This window comes from Ranitomeya variabilis, chromosome 3 (genome assembly GCF_051348905.1).
Source record: "Ranitomeya variabilis isolate aRanVar5 chromosome 3, aRanVar5.hap1, whole genome shotgun sequence".
In the NCBI taxonomy this organism is placed as follows: Eukaryota; Metazoa; Chordata; class Amphibia; order Anura; family Dendrobatidae; genus Ranitomeya; species Ranitomeya variabilis.
In genome coordinates, this window is record NC_135234.1 from 267183558 (window position 1) to 267209404 (window position 25847).

Here is a 25847-nt window from a genome sequence, read left to right on the forward strand (position 1 = left end):
TGTTCCGATCCTACCCCCCCGTGCTCCGATCCCACCCCCCCCGTGCTCCGATCCCCCCCCCCCTGTGCTCCGATCCCACCCCTCATACTTACCGAGCCTCCCGGTTTCCGTCTGTCTGTTCCATGGGTGCCGCCATCTTCCAAAATGGCGGGCGCATGCGCAGTGCACCCGCCGAATCTGACGGCCGGCACATTCGTTCCATGTACATTTTGATCACTGTGATAAAACCTATCACAGTGATCAAAATAAAAAAAATTGGTAAATGAACCCCCCCTTTATCACCCCCATAGGTAGCGACAATAATAAAATGAAGAAAATATATTTACTTTTATTTTTCCATTAGGGTTAGAACTAGGGTTAGAACTAGGGTTAGGGCTAGGGTTAGAATAAGCATTAGGCCGGCGTCACACTCAGCGTATGAAAATATGGTCTGTATTTTACGGCCGTAATACGCAGAAATGTTCCAAAAATAGTGATCTGTATGTCATCCGTAGGCAGGGTGTGTCAGCGTATTTTGCGCATGGCATCCTCCGTATGTAATCTGTATGGCATCCGTACTGCGATATTTTCTCGCAGGCTTGCAAAACCAACATCTAATAGATTTATGTGCTCAAATGTTCGTTAAAACATATATACAGTATATATATATATGTCATTGAGACACATATATATATATTCTGTATTTATATTTAATTCAGCGCGAGATATGTGAAAAGCCGGTAATTCAATTGCCGGCTTTTTCTTTCTCCTTCCCAAACCCGACATGATATGAGACATGGTTTACATACATTAAACCATCTCATATCCCTTATTTTTTGCATATTCCACACTACTAATGTTAGTAGTGTGTATGTGCAAAATTTGGGCGCTGTAGATTGTAAAATAAAGGGTTAAATGGCGGAAAAAATTGGCCTGGGCTCCCGTGCAATTTTCTCCGCCAGAGTGGTAAAGCCAGTGACTGAGAGCAGATATTAATAGCCTAGAGAGGGTCCATGGTTATTGGCCCCCCTGGCTACAAACATCTGCCTCCAGCCACCCCAGAAAAGGCACATCTGGAAGATGCGCCTATTCTGGCACTTGGCCTCTCTTCCCACTCCCGTGTAGCGGTGGGATATGGGGTAATGAAGGGTTAATGTCACCTTGCTATTGTAAGGTGACATTAAACCAGATTAATAATGGAGAGGCATCAATTATGACACCTATCCATTATTAATCCAATAGTACGAAATGGTTAATAAAACACACACACATTATTTAAAAGTATTTTAATGAAATAAAGACACAGGTTGTTGTAATATTTTATTATACTGGTAATCCACCTGAAGACCCTCGTTCTGTAACAAAGGAAAAATAAAAAAAACAACAATATCTCATACCTTCCGTCGCTCAGGTCAAGTCCCACGAAGTAAATCCATCTGAAGGGGTTAAATCATTTTACAGCCAGGAGCTCTGCTAGAGCAGTGCTCGTGCCTGTAAAAACCCTGGGGAATGAATGGAAAGCAGGGTGACCTGTAGTAACCTTGAGTTGCGGTGATGCGCCCTCTGCTGGATGTCCTCATGAACTGGAGCCTGGGAAGAGAGTGGCCAAGTGCCAGAATAGGCGCATCTTCCAGATGTGCCTTTTCTGGGGTGGCTGGGGGCAGATGTTTTTAGCCAGGGGGGGCCAATAACCTTGGACCCTCTCTAGACTATTAATATCTGCCCTCAGTCACTGGCTTTACTACTCTGGCGGAGAAAATTGCTCGGGAGCCCACGCCAATTTTTTCCGCGATTTAACCCTTTATTTTACAAGCTACAGTGCCCAAATTTTGCACATACACACTACTAACAGTAGTGTGGAATATGCAAAAAAAGAAGGGATATGAGATGGTTTACTGTATGTAAACCATGTCTCATATCATGTCGGGTTTGGGAAGGAGAAAGAAAAAGCCGGCAATTGAATTACCGGCTTTTCTATAGAACACCGCTGCGTATTTCTCGCAAGTCACACTGCTGGTCCATGTGGAATCCGAATTTTTTCTCGCACCTATAGACTTGCATTGGCGATTCTTGGCCGAGATACGCTGACAATCGCAGCATGCTGCGATTTCACTCGGATCCTGAATACGGCCGAGAAAATATCGGATGATGGGAGCTACCCCATAGATTAACATTGGGTCGAGCGCTATGCGATTTTTTTCTCGCATTGCACTCGTCCGTATTACGGTCTAGTGTGACCCCGGCCTTAGGGTAAGGCTATGTGCACACGTATTCTGGTCCTTTGCGGATTTTTCCGCAGCGGATTTGATAAATCCGCAGTACAAAACCGCTGCGGATTTATCGCGGATTTACCGCGGTTTTTCTGCAGATTTCACTGCGGTTTTACAACTGCGGTTTTCTATAGGAGCAGCTGTAAAACCGCTGCGGAATCCGCAGAAAGAAGTGACATGCTGCGGAATGTAAACCGCTGTGTTTCCGCGCAGTTTTTTCCGCAGCATGTGCACAGCGTTTTTTGTTTCCCATAGGTTTACATTGAACTGTAAAATCATGGGAAACTGCTGCGGACCCGCAGCGTTTTCCGCAGCATATGCACATACCCTTAGAATTAGGCTATGTGCACACGGTGCGGATTTGGCTGCGGATTCGTAGCAGTTTTCCATCAGGTTTACAGTACCATGTAAACCTATGGAAAACCAATTTTGCTGTGCCAGTGGTGCGTAAAATACTGCGCAGAAGCGCTGCGTTGTATTTTCCGCAGCATCTCAATTCTTTGTGTGGATTCCGCAGCATTTTACACCTGTTCCTCAATAGGAATCCGCAGGTGAAATCCGCACAAAAAACACTGGAAATCCGCGGTAAATCCGCAGGTAAAATGCAGTGCCTTTTACTTGCGGATTTTTAAAAAATGCTGTCACGGGGCTACCGCGACAGAGAGGTTCCAGAGAACCGCAGCGCTCTGGGCCTCGTTCACACACAGTGAACAGAAGCTCTTCACCTGTATTCTGACCTGGCTGCTTTGTGCCAGCAGTGCAGGAGTTAACCTTTTTGCTGAGTTTCACTCAGCTGAAGTGGATTTTGTAATCTGATCCTCTATATAGACCCAGTCCTGACTTCAGCTATTGTCAGTGATCAGTTCTACTGCCTGGCTTGGAGTTGGAGGTTAATTTACAGAGATTGGTGTCTGCTGTTTTGGTTGCATGTTAAACCTGTTTTCCTTCCCAGTTTATTCCTTCTCTTCCCTTCTCTGTGTTTCCTCTGTGGTTGTGTGAGCATTTGGTGAGTTTGAGACTATTAGTTACCTTGTCTGTATACCCTGTTATTTGTTGTATTGTTACACTGGTGCAGTCCACCTCCTTTGGGGGGAGAGGGGGCCACTGATAGGGCCTGCACAGGAGACAGGGATATGCTGGCGGCTCAGGCCTCCTAACCATCATAGGTACCCCTGAGATAAGGGAAAGCCAGGGCCCCATTATAGTGGCAGGGACAGGTGCGGGTCCCAGTACGCCGTCCTGCCCCTTTATCGACGCATACGGCATGACAAATGCTGTGGAAAAATCTCACACAAATCCGCAACGTGGGCACATAGCCTTAGGGTTAGGGTTGTAATTAGAGTTAGGGTTGGATTTAGGGCTAGGGTTGGAAATAGGGTTAAGATTAGGCTTGTGGTTAGGGTTATGGTTAGGGGTGTGTTGGGGTTAGGGGTGTGTTGGGGTTAGGGTTGTGATTAGGGTTATGGCTAGAGTTGGGATTAGGGATATGGGTGTGTTTAGGTTAGTGTTGGAGTTAGAATTGAGGGGTTTCCACTGTTTAGGCACATCAGGGGTCTCCAAACGCAACATGGCACCACCATTGATTCCAGCCAATCTTGCGTTCAAAAAGTCAAATGGTGCTCCCTCCCTTTCGATCCCCGACGTGCGCCCAAACAGTGGTTTACCCCCACATATGGGGTACCAGCATACTCAGGACAAACTGGGCAACAACTACTGTGGTCCAATTTCTCCTGTTACCCTTGCGAAAATAAAAAAATGCTTGCTAAAACATTATTTTTGAGGAAAGAAAAATAATTTTTTATTTTCACGGCTCTGCGTTGTAAACTTCTGTGAAGCACTTGGGGGTTCAAAGTGCTCACCACACATCTAGATAAGTTCCATGGGGGGTCTAGTTTCCATAATGGGGGTCACTTGTGGGGGGTTTCTACTGTTTAGGCACATCAGGGGCTCTGCAAACGTAACATGATGCCCGCAGACCATTCCATCAAAGTCTGCATTCCAAAATGTCACTACTTCCCTTCCGTTCCCCGACGTGTACCCAAACAGTGGTTTCCCCCCACATATGGGGTATCAGCATACTCAGGACAAACTGGACAACAACTTTTGGGGTCCAATTTCTCCAGTTACCCTTGTGAAAATAAAAAATAGCGGACTAAAAATTCATTTTTGAGGAAAGAAAAATGATTTTTTATTTTCACTGCACATCTAGATTAGTTCCACGAGAGGTCTAGTTTCTAAAATGGGGTCACATGTGGGGGAGCTCCAATGTTTAGGCACACAGGGGCTCTCCAAACGCGACATGGTGTCCGCTAACGATTGGAGCTAATTTTTCATTCAAAAAATCAAATGGTGCTCCTTCCCTTCCGAGCCCTGCCGTGTGCCCAAACAGTGGTTTACCCCCACATGTGAGGTATCAGTGTACTCAGGAGAAATTGCCCAATACATTTTAGGATCCATTTTATCCTGTTGCTCATGTGGAAATTAACAAATTGAGGCTAAAAAATTTTTTGCGAGCAAAAAAAAGAAGTCCTTTTTCATATTTACGGATCAATTTGTGAAGCACCTGGGGGTTCAAAGTGCTCACTATGCATCTAGATAAGTTCCTTGGGAGATCTAGTTCCCAAAATGGGGTCACATGTGGGGGAGCTCCAATGTTTAGGCACACAGGGGATCTCCAAACGCGACATGGTGTCTGCTAAAGATTGGAGACAATTTTTCATTGAAAAAGTCAAATGGCGCTCCTTCCCTTCCGAGCCCTGTCGTGCGCCCAAACAGTGGTTCCCCCCTACATATGGGGTATCGGTGTACTCAGGACAAATTGTACAATAACTTTTTTGGGGTCCAGTTTCTCTTTTTACCCTTGGGAAAATACAAAAATTGTTGCTAAATTATCATTTTTGTGACTAAAAAGTTAAATGTTCATTTTTTCCTTCCATGTTGCTTCTGCTGCTGTGAAGCACCTAAAGGGTTAACAAACTTCTTGAATGTGATTTTGAGCACCTTGAGGGGTGCAGGTTTTAGAATGGTGTCACTTTTGGGCATTTTCAGCCATATAGACCGCTCAAACTGACTTCAAATGTGAGGTGGTCCCTAAAAAAAAAGGTTTTGTAAATTTTGTTGCAAAAATGAGAAATCGCTGGTCAAATTTTAACCCTTATAACTTCCTAGCAAAAAAAAAATGTTGTTTCCAAAATTGTGCTGATGTAAAGTAGACATGTGGGTAATGTTATTTATTAACTATTTTGTGTCACATAACTCTCTCGTTTAACAGAATAAAAATAAAAAATTTGAAAATTGCAAAATTTTCAAAATTTTTGCCAAATTTCCATTTTTTTTCACAACTAAACGCAAAAATTATCGACCTAAATTTACAACTGACGCGAAGCCCAATATGTCACGAAAAAATAGTCTCAGAACCGCTAGGATCCGTTGAAGCGTTCCTGAGTTATTACCTCATAAAGGGACACTGGTCAGAATTGCAAAAAAACGGCCAGGTCATTAAGGTCAAAATAGGCTGGGTCATGAAGGGGTTAAGGGTATGTGCACATGTTGCGGATTTGACTGCAGCTGTTTTCCATGCGTTTTACATTAGCATGTAAAGTTATAGAAAACCAAATCCGCTGTCCACATGCTGCGGAAAATTCCACCCAGATTTGCTGTGGTTTATTTTCTGCAGCATGTCAATTCTTTGTACGGATTCCGCAGCGTTTTACACCTATTCTTTAATAGGAATCCACAGATGTAAAAACGCAGGTGAAATCCGCAGTAAATCAGGGCGCTTTACCTGTGGATTTTTCTGAATCTGCATGGAAAAATCCGCACACAAATCCGCAACGTGTGCACATACCCTAAAAGGGAAAACTGAACAGCTCTTCGGAGTGTCCAAGTGTGGGATCAGTTGTCTCAGGGCACTCGGCATAGTGGGAGGAAGGAGGATCAGGGTGAGCAATATCCAAGCTCACACTCACAGCTACTCAGACTTGACAGTGTGGAAGACGTGGTGGTGGTGATGGCTAAGTGACTGGAAGCATTATCTGCTATCCAGCCAACAACCGTTTCACACTGCTCTGGCTTCAATAGTGGTGTGCTGCGGTCCCCTAGAAACTGGGACAGGAAGATCGCGCGAGAAGATGTGGGTCTTTGTTGTGGCCCACTTTCTGCTTGGCCACGGCCTCGTCCTCTGCATGCAGCATCACGTCCACTTCCCCGTCCCTTGCCTTGCCCATTTTAAATGGACTACTGAACTATTTCAAAAGCTGAAGACAAATGTATTTATTTGGAGAAAAATTATATGTGATCAGTATGCCTGCAAAGCTTCGATTTTTTTTTATTTTTTTTTTTCACCACAGATACACCTGGCCTCAGCCTGACATAACAGACTGTATAAATTTTGGGTGGGTTTTGGTGAGTTTTTTGAAAAAAAAAAAAAATAAAAAATGAGTGGAACAAGGCTAGCAGACACAACTATGCAACTTATGCCTGCGAAGCTACGATTTTTCCACCACAGATACACCAGCCATCAGTCTGACATAACAGACTGATCTAAATGTGCCTTGATTTTTGGGGGGCACAACTAAATTGTCAACAAGTTGGCTATGACATAAAAAAAAAAAGATTTTTTTGGCGCACTCACATCTGATGCCTGGGACAAAAAAATTCTTAGATTTGCACGCTCTTCGACTACTATGACCTGGTTGTAGTCTGCAGCGTGACTAAGCAAATAAATGTAGAAATAAGGGTGCTATGGATTGCTTTAGAATAAAAGGAGCAGGTATAAGGTGAAAAACAAAATTGCAACAGAAAACTGCAGCTAGGTATATCTACTATATAATTGTCTAAGGGTCATTTCCGTCTTTCTGTCTGTCTGTCTTTCTGTTTCGTCTGTCACGGATATTCATTGGTCACGGCCTCTGTCTGTCATGGAATCCAAGTCGCTGATTGGTCTCACCAGCTGCCTGTCATGGCTGCCGCGACCAATCAGCGACGGCCACAGTCCGATTAGTCCCTCCCTACTCCCCTGCAGTCAGTGCCCGGCGCCCACTCCATACTCCCCTCCAGTCACCGCTCACACAGGGTTAATGCCGGCGGTAACGGACCACGTTATGCCGCGGGTAACTCACTCCGTTACCGCCACTATTAACCCTGTGTGACCAAGTTTTTACTATTGATGCTGCCTATGCAGCGTCAATAGTAAAAACATATAATGTTTAAAAATAATAAAAAAAAATTAAAATCATTATATACTTACCTTTCCCGCTCTTTGCGACGCTCCGGTGACCGCTCCATGCAAGTGGCAGGTTCCGGTGGCAAGGATGGTCTGCGAGAAGGACCTGCCATGATGTCACGGTCATGTGACCGCGACGTCATCACAGGTCCTGCGTGAGAAGGACCTGCCGTGACGTCACGGTCATGTGACTGCGACACGGTCATGTGACCGCGACGTCCTCACAGGTCCTGCGCGCCTGCGCGAGAAGGAAGCGACATGACTACAAAGGTCCTTGGAAGGTGAGTTTATTTGTTTATTTTTTATTTTTTAACCTGTGACATACGTGGCTGGGCAATATACTACGTGACTGGCCAATATACTTTGTGGCTCTGTGCTGTATACTACGTCGCTGTGCAATATACTACGTGGCTCTGTGCTGTATACTATGTCACTGGGCAATATACTACGTGGCTGGGCAATATACTACGTAACTGGGCAATATACTATGTGCCTCTGTGCTGTATACTATTTCGCTGTGCAATATACTACGTGGTTGGGCAATTTACTGCGTGGCTGGGCAATATACTCTGTGACTGGCCAATATGCTACGTGGCTGGGCAATATACTATGTGGCTTTGTGCTGTATACTACGTCACTGGGCAATATACTACGTTGCTGGGCAATATACTACGTGGCTGGGCAATATACTACGTGGCTAGGCAATATACTACGTGGGCTGGGCAATATACTACATGGGCTGGGCAATATACTACGTGGGCTGTGCAATATACTACGTGGGCATGCATATTCTAGAATACCCGATACGTTAGAATCGGGCCACCATCTAGTATTAAATAAGCAGAAGCAGCAGACAGTAATGGAGCTTTTGGAGGTATGCAGTGACAGCTATGTACTCACATACAGTGCCTGCAGGCCTTGCACTGATGTGGATATGTACACATAGACTCCCCTGCCTACCTGCAATCTCTGTACCCCCGAATTAGCCCTGAAAATGACTGTTGGTTTCTCAGGAGTTGTGGACTGAACACTACCAGACCCACACTAACTATTAAAAGCACAATTCTAACCCTATCTCAGCAGCAGCTCTGCCTACACTCGCTAAGTCCAGAGCAGAATGCGGCGAGCAGGGCGGCGCCAGGTCTCTTATAGACCTGATGACGCTGTGCGACCAGCCAATCACTGTAATGCCACAACAAAGATGGCTGCGGCCTTACAGTGCATGGCAGACAATCCCTGAATTGTCATTAGCGCTCTAAAAAGCACCAGAATTGTGGGGCGAAGACCCGGCCTACCGCACCCCGAATAATCCCGGAAATACTCGGTGCTCACCGAGTACAACAAGTATAGTGATACTCAAGTACCAAGTAGTGGCGAGCACGTTCACTGATCACTACTTATGACCATGTGATATTTCAGTTTTTCTTTTTTAATTTGCAAAAAATTCTACATTTGTTTTTTTTCTGCCAAGATGGTGTGCAGAGTGTACATTAATGAGAAAAAAATGAACTTTTTTGAATTTACCAAATGGCTGCAATGAAACAAAGAGTGAAAAATGTAAAGGGGCCTGTATAACCTCCATACCCACTGGATATATATATATATATATATATATATATATATATATATATATATATATATATCTATATATATATATATATCCAAAAAAGAAGGCAGCACTCCATTTTCCATATGACTGTGCAGAGTTTAATCAGACCACATGTCTGTGCAGCGACGTTTCGGCTCTGAATGAGCCTTTCTCAAGTCACTTTTGACCACAGCATGTAAGGCGTTAATAGAGCCACTGCAAACATTGGTATCCTGCCACCGTTTGTAATTTCCTGTTGTGTTTTTTTTTTTTGTGTAGGCAATGCCTGTACCTTAAGGAACAATAACAGCAGCCGGTTCGGAAAATATATTCAGCTTCAGTTGAACAGGTAATTCAATTCCGCTTTGAATAATATATAACTTGTAGTAATTATCATTGCATCTGCTTTTAATCCATTTAACACAACTAGAGAAGTTATCACTTTGGAGTTTTGCTTTTTTTTGTGTGTTTTTTCCACACCTGTCTAAAAACTTTTGCATGTATCTTCATGTACACTTTTGCTAATAGGAATCCGCATTAAAAAATTAGTGTTAATAGTTTATTTTTGTCAATAAACTCTGTAATCTCAACTCTGCCCCGTGAGGCTTTCTCACGGTGCTGGCGGAGATCTCAGCAAAGTCACCGCAGTTCAGCTCGGTTGGAAACACAGCCTCAGTGACTGGCAGTAAACTTGATGATGTTACCACTGGTCGCAGCTCATTTTCCAGTGGTTCTCATCCCAGACGGCTGCATCTTGCCACTGTCCAGGTTGAAAGCTGTTTATTCCCCCAGACATGGATTACGGCATGGGACAGAACGACGGACAGGTGAGCGATATTGTTGTTTTTATTTTTGTTTTATTACAGGAGACAAGGGATTCAGTGGAATTAGGCATTGGGTGAGTATAAGTGTGTTATTTTTAAAGAAAAAAGTTAGTGTTTTATTTCAAATAAAAGACTTTATTCTGGCTGTGTCTTTAGTTACCATATAACTATAGGATTAGTAATGGAGAGGTGTCTTATAGATGCCTCTCCATTACTAATCCTTGGGCTTCATGTCACCTGATACAAAGGCGACATCAACACCACAAATATGAACCCCACTAGCCACCGGTACTGGGCAAGTAGGAAGAGCCGGGCAAAGCACCATAATTAGCGCATCTAATAGTTGTGCCTTTTCTTGGCGGCTGTGGGCTGCTATTTTTAGGCAGGGGGGGGAGCGATAACCATGGCTCTTACTAGCCTAATACCTGCCCCCAACTGTCTGCTTAGCAAGGCTGGTTGTCAAAAATGGGGGGCGGACCTTACGCCATTTTTTTTAAAATTTATTCTTGATAACCAGCTGAAGATGACAGCGTAGGGTTGCAGCCCCCAGCTGTGAGTTTTGCCTGGCTGGTTAACAGAAATACAGGGGAACCCATGCCGGTTTTAATTTTAAATTATTTATTTACAGTGGCTGATGAATAACTCCCATGAGCCGCTCCTGCTCTTACTGTTGTTAGTGGCAGCAGGCGTCGGCTGATGGCAGCAGTAGTCCCATCAGCTGACACCAATGACATGGGAACCTTGACTGTCTGCCTGCAGTGATGATTTTATGGCTGTTCAGAACAGCGCAACAGAAACCCGGTGTTCGGGGGTGCCGAACCAGAACAGTAACACAGACTTCATGGTAAAGTGTGTTTAGGGTCCATGCCCGAACAATAGGTGTTTGGTACGGACGCCAAAGTTTACTGTCCAGGTACACCCATCTCTACTTACCGGTAATGTGATTTTCCAGAACCCATGACAGCACACTTATATTCCCTCCCATCACTGGTAAATGGTGATCACTTCAGTTCCTTCATAATGTTTGATTCACGCGGTGTGTAGAAGGAAGAATCAAGGTATATATAACGCTTTCGTAGTGTCCTCTCATGCTCTGTGAACAACTGAGGTGGTGGAGAGGCACCGCCCTTTTAATTCTGTAGGTTTCCTGTCCTTGAAGGGCAGATCCCCTTTCTCAGATTGTGCTGTCACTAGTGATAAGCGAATATACTCGCTACTCGAGATTTCCCGAGCACGCTCGGGTGTCCTCCGAGTATTTTTTAGTGCTCGGAAATTTTATTTTTTGTTGCCGCAGCTGAATGATTTACATCTGTTAGCCAGTATAAGTACATGTGGGGGTTGCCTGGTTGCTAGGGCATCCCCACATGTATTTATGCTGGCTATCAGATGTAAATCATTCAGCTGCAGCGATAAAAACTAAATCTCCGAGCACTAAAAAATACTCGGAGGACACCTGAGTGTGCTCGGGAAATCTCGGGTAACGAGCATATTCGCTCATCACTAGCTGTCACATTAATAGTAAGTAATTTAGTGGTTTTTTTATCGATAGCAAGGCTCATTGGGAACTGTGCTATGATTATTGAATATAAATGATTTACCAGATTTCAGATTTAAGGCCACGCTCCTAACTAGTGTTTTTATGTAGCACGTGGCTGCTTTTTTTATTGCGCAGCAAATCTGCTGCATTTAGCTGTCCAAAGCAAAGTGGATGTGATTTCATGAAAACTAATGCCTGTGGTGTGCTTAAAGACGCTATTAAATTGTGTAGGTTTTTTTTATCTAAGGAACCTACAAATGCATGTAAAAAAGCAGTTGCGTTTATAAGTGAGGATTAAGGCCATGTTCACACGATCCTTTTTTTGATCCTTTTTTTTTCAGGTCCTGATTTGGAAAACCCGCAGTGCAAAACTGCACTGCTGATTTTCCTGCAGTTTCTTCTGCAGATTCCTCTGCGGGTTTTCAACAGCACTTTCCTATTGGTGCCTGTTGAAAACAGGAGCTGAATCCGCAGAAAGAAGTGACATGGTACTTCTTTTTTTCTGCAGGCAAATCCTCGCGGATTTGCCTGAGAAAAAAAGGATAGTGGGCACAGCGGTTTTTGTTTTCCATAGAGTAACATTGGACTGTACCCTGCATGGAAAAAGGACCTGAAAAAAAAAAGGATCAAAAAAAGGATCGTGTGAACATAGCCTAAGGCTTTTCTGTACTAAGGAAATGTTCAACTCCATAATCAGAGAAGATTGTTATTGCATATTTTGGCACAGACACCTGCAGAAAAAATGCAGATGTACGCTGCCTGTGAATGTAGCCTAAAACTTTCACTTAGTTTAATTCAAGCTCAAACCTAAATATGTTTGGGAAATTGTTTGAGTTAAAGAATGTACTGATTCTGTCTTCTCGTGCATCAGTAAAGATCTTCCATATTTATATTACAGTTGTTGATATAGTCTACTGTGAACCACTTGTTATAAATAATCGTTGAGTGTAGGTGTAACAGTGAATGGAACCTGTCTGGTTGGAAATGCTGTGCAATCTATGGGCAGCATGTGATAGGGTACAAAAGGCTGAGCAAAATGATGTCGAGTTTTGTACCAAAGGTTCAGGATAACTTGTACTTTATTAATTTGCAACTCTGTCTCATAACAGTCGAAAGGACGAACCTAATGAGTGATTGACAGCATTTCCTCTGTAAGTGTGCATACCGGGAAGGCTGTTAAACATTGACTGCTAAGCACAAAATGAGCAGGAATTTTAAGTGAAAAAAAAGACGCCACACTAAATCTTTTCCTGCAATTCGTTGATCACTCTGCATAGCTTTGCGCTATAACATGCTGCCCTTGGATTGTACAGCACTTCCAAGCTTGCAAGTTCTCCTTAAAGTTCTGATCTTGTATAAGCCATTTTCTTGCTCTAAACTTACGTTAGATGTTTTCATATCACAATATATCCTTTTCATGGGAAATAATCTGCTTGTTTTTTAATCTTTTGTAAAGCCTCCAACAAATCACTGGTGCCAGTATCCAGACTTACCTTCTAGAGAGTACACGGATAGCGCATCAAAATGTTTCAGAAAGGAACTTTCATATCTTCTATCAGGTTTGTGAATTTGTTTTTTTTAAGATTTTTGAGGTTGGTTAAATCCTAAAACAAGCTTAGAAATAAATATTATTGTATGTTCACATGACGTTTTTTTCAGACTGGCTTTTTCAAGAGGAAAATGCTTTAGGAAATACTGGAGTTCAGCATTTTTTTTTTTTTCAACCACCCGCTTTTCTCTGCAGCTTTTCAGTAGGGTCTTTTTTATTGGTGTATTCTGGGCATTCCTTGAACTTTTCCATTGACTTGTATTGTAAAGAATAAAATGTATGTCTTCAGACCAGAAAACACCTATAGAATGGTCAAGTCATTTCTTTGAACCACTTTGCATCTTAGGAAACCTGAAGCGGTTAAGAGACGCTCAGAAAACTGAACATATGAGCAAGTTGGTTTTACCCAAAAAGGCATATCTTTCATTTGAGCGCTTTCTGGGTGCTTTTTCTGCAGGTTTTGGAGCTGTCCCATTTGAAAAAGACATTGCATGTGCATTCCCTAAGTGGTATACAAAGCTACCAATGACTATGTTTTCTACCAGGATAAAATATTATTTATTTTAAGTGAAAAGAAACAAGAAAAGTAGCAACACCCTACAGGTAATGGGGAGTGTCACAATCTTCTCAGAGAACATATGGTGTATGTAGAAAGGAGAGAAGTATTAACACCTTCACCCCTAAACCTGTTTTCACCTTCTTGGTCAGTCCAAATTTAAGTTGATATTATTTGGAGTTTTTTTATGAATATACTATATAATAAATACGATAAAGAAAATAGAACGTTTCGCAAACTTTTAATTTTTATTCCCTTTAACCAGATGGTTGTAGCACACAAAATGGTTAATAAATAACATTTACCACATTTTCACTTTACATGGGCATCATTTTTGAGACTTAACATTTCTAACAAAAAAAAATTAAGAGTTGATCAATTTTTCCAACAAAATTTACAAAACCTAATTTTTTAGGGAGCACATCACATTTGAAGTCAATTTGAGGGGCCTATGTGACAAGTGATATTATTTTAACCCTTTAATCCCATTGGACGTACTATCCCATAAAGGTGACCGGGGACTTAATTCCCAGTGACGGGATAGTACGTCCAGCGCGATCAGCTGTGCTCACGGGGAGAGCGCGGCCGGGTGTCAGCTGACTATCGCAGCTGACATCCGGCACTATGTGCCAGGAGCGGTCACGGACCGCCCCCGGCACATTAACCCCTGGCACACTGCGATCAAACATGATCGCAGTGTTCCGGCGGTATAGGGAAGCATCGCGCAGGGAGGGGGCTCCCTGTGGGCTTCCCTGAGACCCTCGGAGCAACGCGATGTGATCGCGTTGCTCCGAGGGTCTCCTACCTTCCTCTCCCTGCAGGCCCCGGATCCAAAATGGCCGCGGAGCTGCATGCGGGACCTACAGCCTCCCTGCTGTGCATGTCTGATCTGCACAGCAAAGTGTCAGATCAGCGATCTGTCACTTTACTGTGATGTCCCCCCCTGGGGCAAAGTAAAAAAGTAAAAAATAAATAAAAATTACATGTGTAAAAAAAATAAATAAATAAAAAAAAAATAATAATAATTCCTAAATAAATAATAAAAAAAAATATATTGTTCCAATAAACACATTCCTTTATCTAAATAATAAAAAAAACAATAAAAGTACACATATTTAGTATCACCGTGTCCGTAACGACTCGACCTATAAAACTGTCCCACTAGTTAACCCCTTCAGTGAACACCGTAAAAAAAAAAAAAAAAAAAGAGGCAAAAAACAACGCTTTATTATCATACCGCCGAACAAAAAGTGGAATAGCACGCGATCAAAAAGACGGATATAAATAACCATGGTACCGCTGAAAACGTCATCTTGTCTCGCAAAAAACGAGCCACCATACAGCATCATCAGCGAAAAAATAAAAAAGTTATAGTCCTCAGAATAAAGCGATGCAAAAATAATTATTTTTTTTCTATACTGTAAAATAGCTTTTATTGTATAAAAGCACCAAAACATTGAAAAATTATATAAATGAGGTATCGCTGTAATCGTACTGACACTAAGAATAAAACTGTTATCCATTTTTCCAAAGGTGGAAGTGTATAAACGCCCCCCCCCCCCCCCCCCCCCAAAAAAAAAGAAATTAATGAATAGCTGTTTTTTGGTCATACTGCCTCACAAAAATCGGAATAAAAAGCGATCAAAAAATGTCACGTGCCAGAGACCCAAGAGAGGGCCGACCCTGACAGTGCAGAGTCTGAGGGTGCAGAAGTGGAGGAGGCCACCAAGGAAGTGGTGCCTGAAGTAAATACCTCCTCAAGTGATGGATGTTCCACCAATCCAGAGGATGGGAAAAGCGAGATAGAATTGATTAAAGAGACGGTGAAAGACCATGTTGAACGAGAAAGGATCCTGAGACAAGCGGCTGAGCACAGGGTGGATGAGCTGGAGAAGGAAGTCTCTGAGCTCAGAGGTCACCTGTTCACTTGGCAAAGTATGTATGAGACCCTAAAGGAAGACATTGTAGTGCTCAGAGAAGCACTAAAAAGCCCTCTACAAGGCCAGCTGCCAAAGAAGCAAGATGTGCTTCCCTGAGCTCCCTGAGCTGCTAGGGTAATCCACCCGCTTTAATATATCTTGGTCACCCATCCAGAAGGAATAAGGACAGCAACATAAAGCCCCCGGGCCACGGGCGCATTATCCGGCCGCGAAGGTGGAGAGGAGAAAGTGAGGAAGACGGTCTGGGACGGCGGCGCCGGTCCGAGGCCTACAGCTGGGCCTGGGGCCTGTGGGGCGCTTCCGGCCGGGGAGCTCCCGACATCTCCCTGTGTCAGCGATCCGGACGTCAACGGGGCAGAGGAGTCCGTCCGCGCCCGCCACCTTGGAACCGGAGGATCCCTGCTGTCGAGGTCGGGACGTCGCCTAGAGGAAGCGGAGGCCGCCGGGCGGTGAGTTGCGGCGGACGCCGCGGACCCACGTGTTTTCCTGCCTCCCCCTGGACCATAAAAGTGGTGGCGGGCGTTTCGATTTGCGCCGCTGAAGACATAACCGACGTACTCACCCACTCGCCGGCTGCCCCGGGACTGCTACCGCTTTGTGCCGCCTGCTGATCCCTTGGGCTTCTCCCGACGTCTGGGGCCCGCGGCGGAGGCTGTGGCCGCTGGGGGGCGCGCGGCCCACGCTGTTGGCCGGCTGCTGATAGAAAAGTGAAGGACGCGCCGCCATTAATTGCAGCCCCATAGACGCTGCGTACTAACCCCCTGAAACTGCACGTCTGTGCACATCATTCTGCCGGTTTACTGTGAGGAACTTGAAGCCCACCGGTGGACAGAGAGCCTCCCGACGCCGGACCGAAGAGGTGAGAGGTCACCTCATGTTATATTCCCCCACCTGGGTCATCAGCGTGGGGTCCGTGCCTTGAACACGGGGGGTTACTGTCCTCTCCGGCTAGATACACACAGCCCGTGACGGGCTGTCACCATCGTGGTTCCCCTTTTGGCCCCTGTGGACAGCTCCTGGCTCTGCCGGCCTCCAAACTCGCTACTTACCAACTCGAGACAATCTCCACTGACACAACCTAACCAGACGGAATAGCACAATGATTGCTGCAATGCCTTAACTATACCCTCACGCATCTGCTAGGGGTCACTGCGCAATATGTCTTGTCCTAGACCTTAGCTTTCTTAATACGGGGGGGAAAAATATCACGGGGTTTTACTCTCATCCATACTCTAATTGCCCTCATGCCTAAAGCGCGCAGAACCACTTCAAAACAACCCAGCAACAGGTTTGCCGTACTAACGGACCTGGAGGCTGATATGTCTCCCGATCCGCTCTCACACTCAGAGTCCTCTAGCTCTTCCATACCTGACGGAGCAGAATCCGAGATGATCCCAGCCTCAACTACTAAGACCCCCAACACCACTACCCCGGATCAATCGGGTCTACTGTCGCAATTCCAATCTATTTTACATTCTGAACTGCTCAAGATGTCAGATAAACTGACTAAGGATCTAACCAAAGAAATCAGAGAACTCGGCTCCCGTACCTCTGACCTCGAGGACAAAATGGACTCGACCACTGCAAACCTAGCAACTCACGAAAAAGACATCGAGATGCTACATGACGAGATCTACACCCTTAATAACAAGTTAGAGGACTTTGAAAACCGAGACCGTAGAAGCAATATCAGGATCAGAGGTATACCAGAAACGGTCACTGATCTACAATCCACCGCAACTGCTCTGTTTCAAGAACTCCTACCGGGTATATCCATTGAGCGCCTAGAAATGGACCGTATCCACAGATCCCTGAGTAGGCGCAAGCCAGATGGCCCACCGAGAGACATCATTCTCAAAATGCACTTTTACAAAACTAAAGAGCAGCTCCTGCAGGCGGCTAGAAAATCTGCACCGCTAACATTCCAGGGCCACTCGTACGAGCTGTTCTCAGATTTGGCCCCAACTACTATCGCCAAACGTCGAGCCATGAAGCCGTACTTGGAGGTACTGCGTTCCAACAATATCAAATATCGCTGGGGATTCCCCTTTAAATTGATATTCTCTCATCACCATATGACCCACACGGTTCTCTCCCCCGAAGGAGCGAGCCGATGCTTGGCCAAACTACAGCTCATGGATTCCACTTCAGATTCTCCGATTGCCCCTTCTCGGCCTCGGTCCGAGGGCCGCCAGCCCCGCCCGCGAGCTCCGCCTGACCCCCCGTGACAAGCCTAACATCCGCTGGCCCTATCCTGGGCCCCTGATGCCCTACAGACTACTCTGTTAGATTCTCCACAGTTCTAGGATAATTTGGTTATATGTGTTTTCTTAGTTCATTTTTATAGACGCTCCTGAACTGCGCAACTTCAACACTCCCCTGCTGGAAACTATTGGTTCCTCACCCCGGCTGGGACATTGGACTGGATCGAACTCTTCGCCGGACCTGTTCTTCACCACAGACAAGTGAATATGCTTAATCCACTAGCCAATATAGTGTTGTTTCTTCTTCTTTTTATCTGTTAACGGTTACACTTTAGCGACAGACTACACATATTCCACCTTGCTGTAATGTTTAAACTGTATTAAGGCTACACCCTGGCCTTAGCTAGTTACACAGCACAGTTGTTACGTTTTGTTATTAGATCTATGCCTCCAGTTCACTAGCAGTTATAATAAGTTGACAAGATAGGCCACCATTGAATATCCCCAGGACAGCAGAATCAGACCCCCAGCGCGTCGTCATTACCCATTTCCTTCAATACCCCGTTACGACGATATACAATTTTTTCTCACGCGTTGCCCCTAGCAGATCCCAATGACCCCACAGTGTCCTCATACACTGACGCTCAGCACACAGTGCTTAGCCAACATTACAGTCCCTCCTTTCCCCTTAACAAGCCCTTTTACCCCACCTATACCGTAGGCACTTTCCAATCTATCCCATCCCCTAACCCGACTACCTGCCCGAGCTTATACTACTCATCAAGTCCATTCTGTAAGACGTTCTCCACCCCCATTTATATACCGTAAGTAATAACTACCACAAGCCTACCCCCCAACCTCCCACAATGCCACTCACAATCTTATCGCACAACGTGAGGGGACTCAACTCCCCACATAAACGCAATAAGGCGTTCCGTTATTACAGATCCCAGCAGGCAGATGTAGTGTGTCTTCAGGAGACGCATTTTTCAACTAAATCCTGTCCTAGATTCTTGTCCGCCTCTTACCCGCTCTTTTACTCCGCTAATGCCTCAAACAAAACCAAAGGCGTGGCTATCTGTTTCAAGAAATCTGTCCCGTTTGTTTTTAAGTCTTCAGTAGTCGATAAGGAAGGCCGCTACATTATGGTGACGGGCACTATAACAGATGTATTGGTGACCTTTGTCTCCTACTATGCTCCCAATACTCATCAGGCTACCTTTTTCTCTCAACTATTAGAACTGATTTCAGAACACGCACAGGGCACCACAATTCTATGTGGAGACTCCAATTGCACACTTAAAGCTAACCTAGACAAATCCTCAAGCCCCCATTCTCCTACTCCGCCCCCACACCCTTCGGCTGACTCGACTGATCTCAACAAACTTCTCTCCCAATATCATTGGATAGACGTATGGAGGGAACTTCACCCTACCGAAAGAGATTATACCTTTTTTTCCGCACGCCACCTAGTATATACCAGAATTGATCATGTTTTAGTCCATCCCTCCTTTATTCCCAGTATATCAAGCATCTCAATTCAATCTACCCCCTGGTCAGACCATTCCCCATACCTGGTCACATGCTCAACACTCCACCCGCGGCCCCGCTCGTTCAACTGGACCCTAAACGACTCACTGCTCTCCTATCCTGACATCGCCCAAAAACTGAAAAACCACATTGGCGAATATTTCTCACTGAATAAGCAATCAGCTTCTTCACCAGTCTCCCTATGGGAAGCACACAAAGCGGTACTCAGAGGCTTCTGTATTCAAGAGGCCTCTCGTAAGAAAAAAGATAGAAACGTGAAGATAGCGGATCTGGAGAGTAGGGTGTCAACCTTGGAGTCCCAGATGAAAACTGCACCCCTACCTGCTACATATCGGGATCTTCTCCATGCACGGACGGAACTAGATCTACACCTCTCCGAGAAGCCTGACCGAGCCATACGCTGGTCACAACAACACTTCTATGCCCTTAACAATAAAAACAATTCTAACCTCGCTCGTCGTTTGAAATGCCAACCTTTACTTAGACTCCCCCATACGCCTCCGCACCTCCACAGGTGTCACAACCAACCCACAGCAAATTGTCTATTTCAACAGAAACGTAAACAGCTATATAGCGCCCCATCTGCCACAGATACAGACTCCCTGAAGAATTTTTTAGACTCAGTTCCCCTTCCAGCCCTTAGCCCTGACATGATCGAACTCCTTGATCAAGCTATAACTCCTAGCGAAATTGAGATAGCCATTAAAAATGTGAAAACTAACAAAAAACCAGGCCCCGACGGGTTCACGGCCCTTTATTATAAGAAATACGCCCCATTACTGATTCCCCACCTCGTCAATTACTTTAATTCCCTGAGAGACGGAAACAAACCAGGTGCGGCCTCATTAATGGCTGCAATCTCTATGATACCTAAGCCCAACACAGATCACTTACTCTGGTCCAATTATAGGCCGATATCCCTAGTCAATGTTGACCTTAAAATATTGACTAAAATCCTGTCCCAAAGATTGAACTCGGGCTTAGGAGCATTAATTCATAAAGACCAAGTAGGCTTCGTTCCGCGTCGACAGGCCTCTGACAACATACGAAGGGTTTCCCACCTACTACATCTCTGCAAGCACCGTAATATATCAAGTATGCTATTGTCATTAGACATTAAAAAAGCCTTCGACTCTGTATCGTGGCCCTATCTGTTTGCGGTGCTGCAGAGATGGAAGTTTCCCGACAATTTTCTCTCCTGGATTCACGCACTCTATAGTTCCCCTTCCGCCTATGTGCGCTATAGTGGCTTTTCCGCTACGCTTTTTCCAATTTGAAGAGGCACCCGACAGGGTTGCCCACTCTCACCCCTACTGTTTCTCCTGGCGCTCGAACCACTAGCCATCCAATTACGTCTCAACTCTAACATACAAGGGGTGGAGGTGGCGGCGGTCCCACACAAGCTACTCATGTTCGCGGACGACATCCTGCTCCTTTTATCGTCCCCACAGAAGTCTCTACCGGCCCTTCTCCAAACCCTACAAAACTTCTGAGCACTATCCGGCCTACAAATAAACACCACCAAATCGTACGCCATGAACATATCCCTCCCACAATCAACTATAACAAATCTCCAAAACGACTTTCCTTTCCAGTGGGCTACCAAACACTTGGACTATTTGGGAGTGAAACTGACGGCCAACCTAGACTCTCTCTACACCGCCAACTATCCCCCCATGTTCCGAAAACTTCGCCTTTTGCTACAGTCTTGGGAGAAATTGCATCTTTCATGGTTAGGCCACGTGCGAGCCCTAAAAATGTCTATCCTTCCCAAGCTACTTTACTTATTTCGAGTCTTACCAATCCCTATCCCATCGCACTTCCTTAAAATGGCCCAAAAGCAATAGATGCCTTTGTTTGGAGGGGAGGCCTCCCCAGGGTTAACAAAGCTACTCTCTACCGACATCGCCTAAAAGGAGGTTTGGGAGTCCCCAACCTTTCCAAATACTACCGTGCAGCTCAACTAGGCCAACTGACCTTGTATCATGCCTACACCGAACCCCCATTATGGCTTTCTCTAGAAGCCGCAGAACTACAACCCGACACTCTAGACACAATACTATGGATTCTCCCAACCCAACGTAAACATATCTCAAACCCCATAATAAAGCATTCCCTTGCAATCTGGAACTCCCACAAGTACTCCTCACAACTTCTCACCCTTTATGCCTCTTGCCCCAATTTGGGGTAATGTTCTATTTCCCCCAGGTATGGGTCCCCTAAGACACTTCTGTAAGTGGGTTGAAGCGGGGATAACTAAAGTCCACCACCTCTTCAATATAGATGGGATTATCCCATTCCCAATCCTTAGAGAAAAATATGGTTTCCCCCCTGGAGAGGTATTTCGATATTTACAACTTAAGAACTTTATCGGCTCTTTACTGAAGAATTCTGATCCCCCATACTCTTTCACTCCATTTGAACAAAAATGCCGTCAAAACCCCCACGCCCCAGGTACTATATCTCTCCTCTATTCGCAAATCAACTCCCCCTCACATAGAAATTGTTTAAAATATACATCTCGATGGGAGTCCGATATTGGATCTACCCTGACCGATTCCGAATGGTCCCAAATTTGGTCCTCCTCAACTGGAGGAATCCTAAATACCCTTATGTTAGAAACTAATTATAAAGTGTTAACCCGTTGGTACCTGACCCCAGCGAGAGTAGCTAAGGCAGTGGCCAACTACCCCTCAAACTGCTTCAGAGGATGCAACTCTACTGGAGATATGTTCCATATCTGGTGGCTATGCCCGACGGTTAGGAGACTGTGGATCAGAGTTTACCATTTAATTTTCTCGGTCACTAATATAAACCTCAGAAAGAACCCCTGGGAGGCCCTGCTCAATAAACGCATCCCTAATATTCCCAAACACACCCAGGCTCTTATATCATTTATATTTCTAGCAACCAAGCAAACAATAGCTTTGGCCTGGAAAAAAACATCTATAGATTTTTCCGCACTTAAGTCTCGCCTCTCTTGGTATATGATTAACGAGAAACTGTCGGCTATTCTCATGGACAAAGTCAGTAAATTTGAAAGAATATGGCTTCCCTGGGCGGAGTATACCAACCACACTCCCTTTGCGGTTCCCGTACTTTATCTAATCAACCCTGAACTGTCTGATTCAGAATAACTCTCCATAATTACTGTACACAACGCGATCTCACCCTCGGGCTTCCCCCCCCCCCCCTCTTCCTTTTTTTTTTCTTTTCCCCCATTTGTGCCTTACTCCATTTCCCCCCTACCTCTTGTAGTTGTTTGATTATAGAACTACGTGTTATTATGCACACGTTGATTTTCAGTTTGTAATGATACCTGAGTTATTGCATTATTTGTAAACTTGAAAATGTTTCAATAAAAACTTATTGTTGAAAAAAAAAAAAAAATGTCACGTGCCTGAAAATGTTACCAATAAAAACGTCAACTTGTCCCGCAAAAACAAGACCTCACATGACTCTGTGGACCAAAATATGGAAAAATTATAGCTCTCAAAATGTGGTAACGCCAAAAAATATTTTTTGCAATAAAAAGCGTCTTTTAGTGTGTAACGGCTGCCAATCATAAAAATCCGCTAAAAAACCTGCTATAAAAGTAAATCAAACCCCCCTTCATCACCCCCTTAGTTAGGAAAAAAATCAAAAAATTTAAAAATGTATTTATTTCTATTTTCCCGTTAGGGCTAGGGTTTGAATTATATTGACGGTTAGGATTAGGGTTAGGGGTGTGGTTAGGGTTATGGTTGGGATTAGGGCTAGGGGTGTGTTGGAGTTGGGGTTAGGGGTGTGGTTGGGATTAGGGTTAGGGGGTGTGTTTGGGTTAGGGTGTCAGTTAGAATTGGGGGTTTCCACTGTTTAGGCACATCAGGGCTCTCCAAACACGGCATGGCGTCCGATCTCAATTCCCGCCAATTCTGCGTTGAAAAAGTAAAACAGTGCTCCTTCAGCGTACTCAGGACAAATTGGACAACAACTTCTGGGGTCCAATTTCTCTTGTTAGCCTTGGGAAAATAGAAATGTGGGGGCTAAAGAACCATTTTTGTAGGAAAAAAAATGATTTTTTTATTTTCACGGCTCTGCGTTATAAACTGTAGTGAAATACTTGGGGGTTCAAAGTTCTCACAACACATCTAGATAAGTTCCTTGGGGGGTCTAGGTTCCAATATGGGGTCACTTGTGGGGGGTTTCTACTGTTTAGGTACATCAGGGCTCTGCAAATGCAGCGTGATGCCTGCAGACCAATCCATCTAAGTCTGCATTCAAAATGGCGCTCCTTCCTTTCCGAGCTCTACCATGCGCCAAAACGGTGGTTCCCCCCACATATGGGGTATCCGCGTACTCAGGACAAATTGCACAACGACTTTTGGGGTCAAATTTCTCCTGTTACCCTTGGGAAAATACAAAACTAAAAAAATAATTTTTGTGGAAAAAAAAAAGAATTATTTTCAACTGTAGTGAAACACTTGGGGGATCAAAGCTCTCACAACACATCTAGATAAGATCCTTAGGGGGTCTGCTTTCCAAAATGGTGTCACTTGTGGGGGGTTTCAATGTTTAGGCACATTAGTGGCTCTCCAAAAGCAATTCCAGTCAATTTTGCATTGAAAAATCAAATGGCGCTCCTTCCCTTCTGAACTCTGCCATGCGCCCAAACAGTGGTTTACCCCCACATATGGGGTATCAGTGTACTAAGGACAAATTGCACAACAACTTTTGGGGTACAATTTCTTCTAGTACCTTTGGGGGCGAAAAGTTCATTTTTGTGAAAAAATATTTTTTTATTTTTACGGCTCTACATTATAAACTTCTGTGAAGCTTTTTTGGGTCAAAGTGCTGACCACACCCACGCCCAAACAGTGGTTTACCCCCACATATGGGGTATCGGGGTACTCAGGACAAATTGTACAACAACTTTTGGGGTCCATTCTCCTGTTACCCTTGGTAAAATAAAACAAATAGGAGCTGAAGTAAATTTTCTGTGAAAAAAAAATTAAATGTTCATTTTTTTTAAACATTCCAAAAATTCCTGTGAAGCACCAGAAAGGTTAATAAATTTCTTGAATGTAGTTTTGAGCACCTTGAGGGGTGCAGTTTTTAGAATAGTGTCACACTTGGTTATTTTCTATCATATAGACCCCTCAAAATGACTTCAAATGTGATGTGGTCCCTAAAAAAAAAATGGTGTTGTAAAATGAGAAATTGCTGGTCAACTTTTAACCCTTATAACTCCTTAACAAAAAAAAAATGTTGTTTCCAACATTGTGCTGATGTAAAGTAGACATGTGGGAAATGTTACATATGAAGTATTTCGTGTGACATATCTCTGTGATTTAAGGGCATAAAAATTCAAATTTGGAAAATTGCGAAATTTTCAAAATTTTTGCCAAATTCCGTTTTTTTTCACAAATAAACGCAGGTAATATCAAAGAAATTTTACCACTATCATGAAGTACAATATGTCTCGAGAGAACAATGTCAGAATCACTGGGATCCTTTGAAGCGTTCCAGAGTTATAACCTCATAAAGGGACAGTGGTCAGAATTGTAAAAATTGGCCCAGTCATTAATGTGCAAACCACCCTCTGGGCTTAAGGGGTTAAAAAACTGCACCCCTCAAAGTGCTCAAAATCACATTCAGGAAGTGTATTCACCCTTTAGGTGCTTTGCAGAAATTAGGCTATGTGCGCACGTTGCGGATTCTCTGCGGATCCGCAGCGTTTTTTGGGGTGCAGAAATGCTGCAGATCCGCAATTGATTTACAGTACAATGTAAATCAATGAGAAAAAAAAAAGCCAGGAGAGGCAGAATCCGCACCAGAAATTCCTAAGCCTAATCCGCAACGTGTGCACATGGCCTTAAGCAATGTGGAAGGAAAAAATGAAAAAAAAAATTTCCACAAAAATTTTGTCTTAGCCCCAAAATTTGCATTTTCACAAGGACGTTTTTTTTTTTTGTTTTTTTTTTGCACTTTATCCGGAGTATGCCAAAACCTCATATGTGTTAAAAAAAAACTACTGTTTAGATGCTCAAAGGAAGGAGTACCATTTGACTTATGGAGCACAAAATTGTCTGGAATAGAAAGTGGATGCCATATTACATGAGCTCTGCAAACAAGCTCCTGATGTGTCTAGAAACTGGAACCACCCCACAAATGACCTAGTTTTAGAAACTACACTCTCAAATTTATCTAGAGGTATGATGAGCACCAAAAACCCACAGGTGCATTACAGAATGTTATAACGTTGTGCCGTGAAAAAAAAAAATTCCCTCAAAAATGTTGCTTTAGCCCCAAATTTTTCATTTTTACAAGAGAAGCAGGAGTAATTGTACTACACAAATTTGTTGTGCAATTTCTCCTGAGTATAACGTTGCTCCATATGTGGGAAAAAACTACTGTTTGGGGATATGGCAGGATTCGGAAGGGAAGGAGCGCCATTTTGTCTGGAATAGTTAATCACCATATACGGACTTGCATAACATAGCCGAACAAAGAGATCCAGAGTAAAGTAAAAAAAACAATTGCTTTATTAATAAAAATGTTTAAATAACATGCGCAAACAAACAAGAGAGCACTAACCAGGGGGGGACGCTAGGTTATAGCACATAGTAGGAAGCACACGTACACA

The 25847-nt window shown here is 44.1% G+C and overlaps 1 protein-coding gene across 5 annotated transcripts in view; it reads left to right on the forward strand.

The window, feature by feature from the left end:
* The window catches only part of MYO19 (myosin XIX), a 554640-nt gene that overhangs the window by 179730 nt on the left and 349063 nt on the right, over nt 1-25847 (forward strand). For all 5 annotated transcript variants that reach the window (XM_077295453.1, XM_077295452.1, XM_077295451.1 and 2 more), the window contains 2 exons: nt 9341-9410; nt 12879-12981. In XM_077295453.1, the coding sequence (XP_077151568.1) occupies nt 9341-9410; nt 12879-12981 (173 nt within the window). The remainder of the gene's footprint in view (nt 1-9340; nt 9411-12878; nt 12982-25847) is intronic.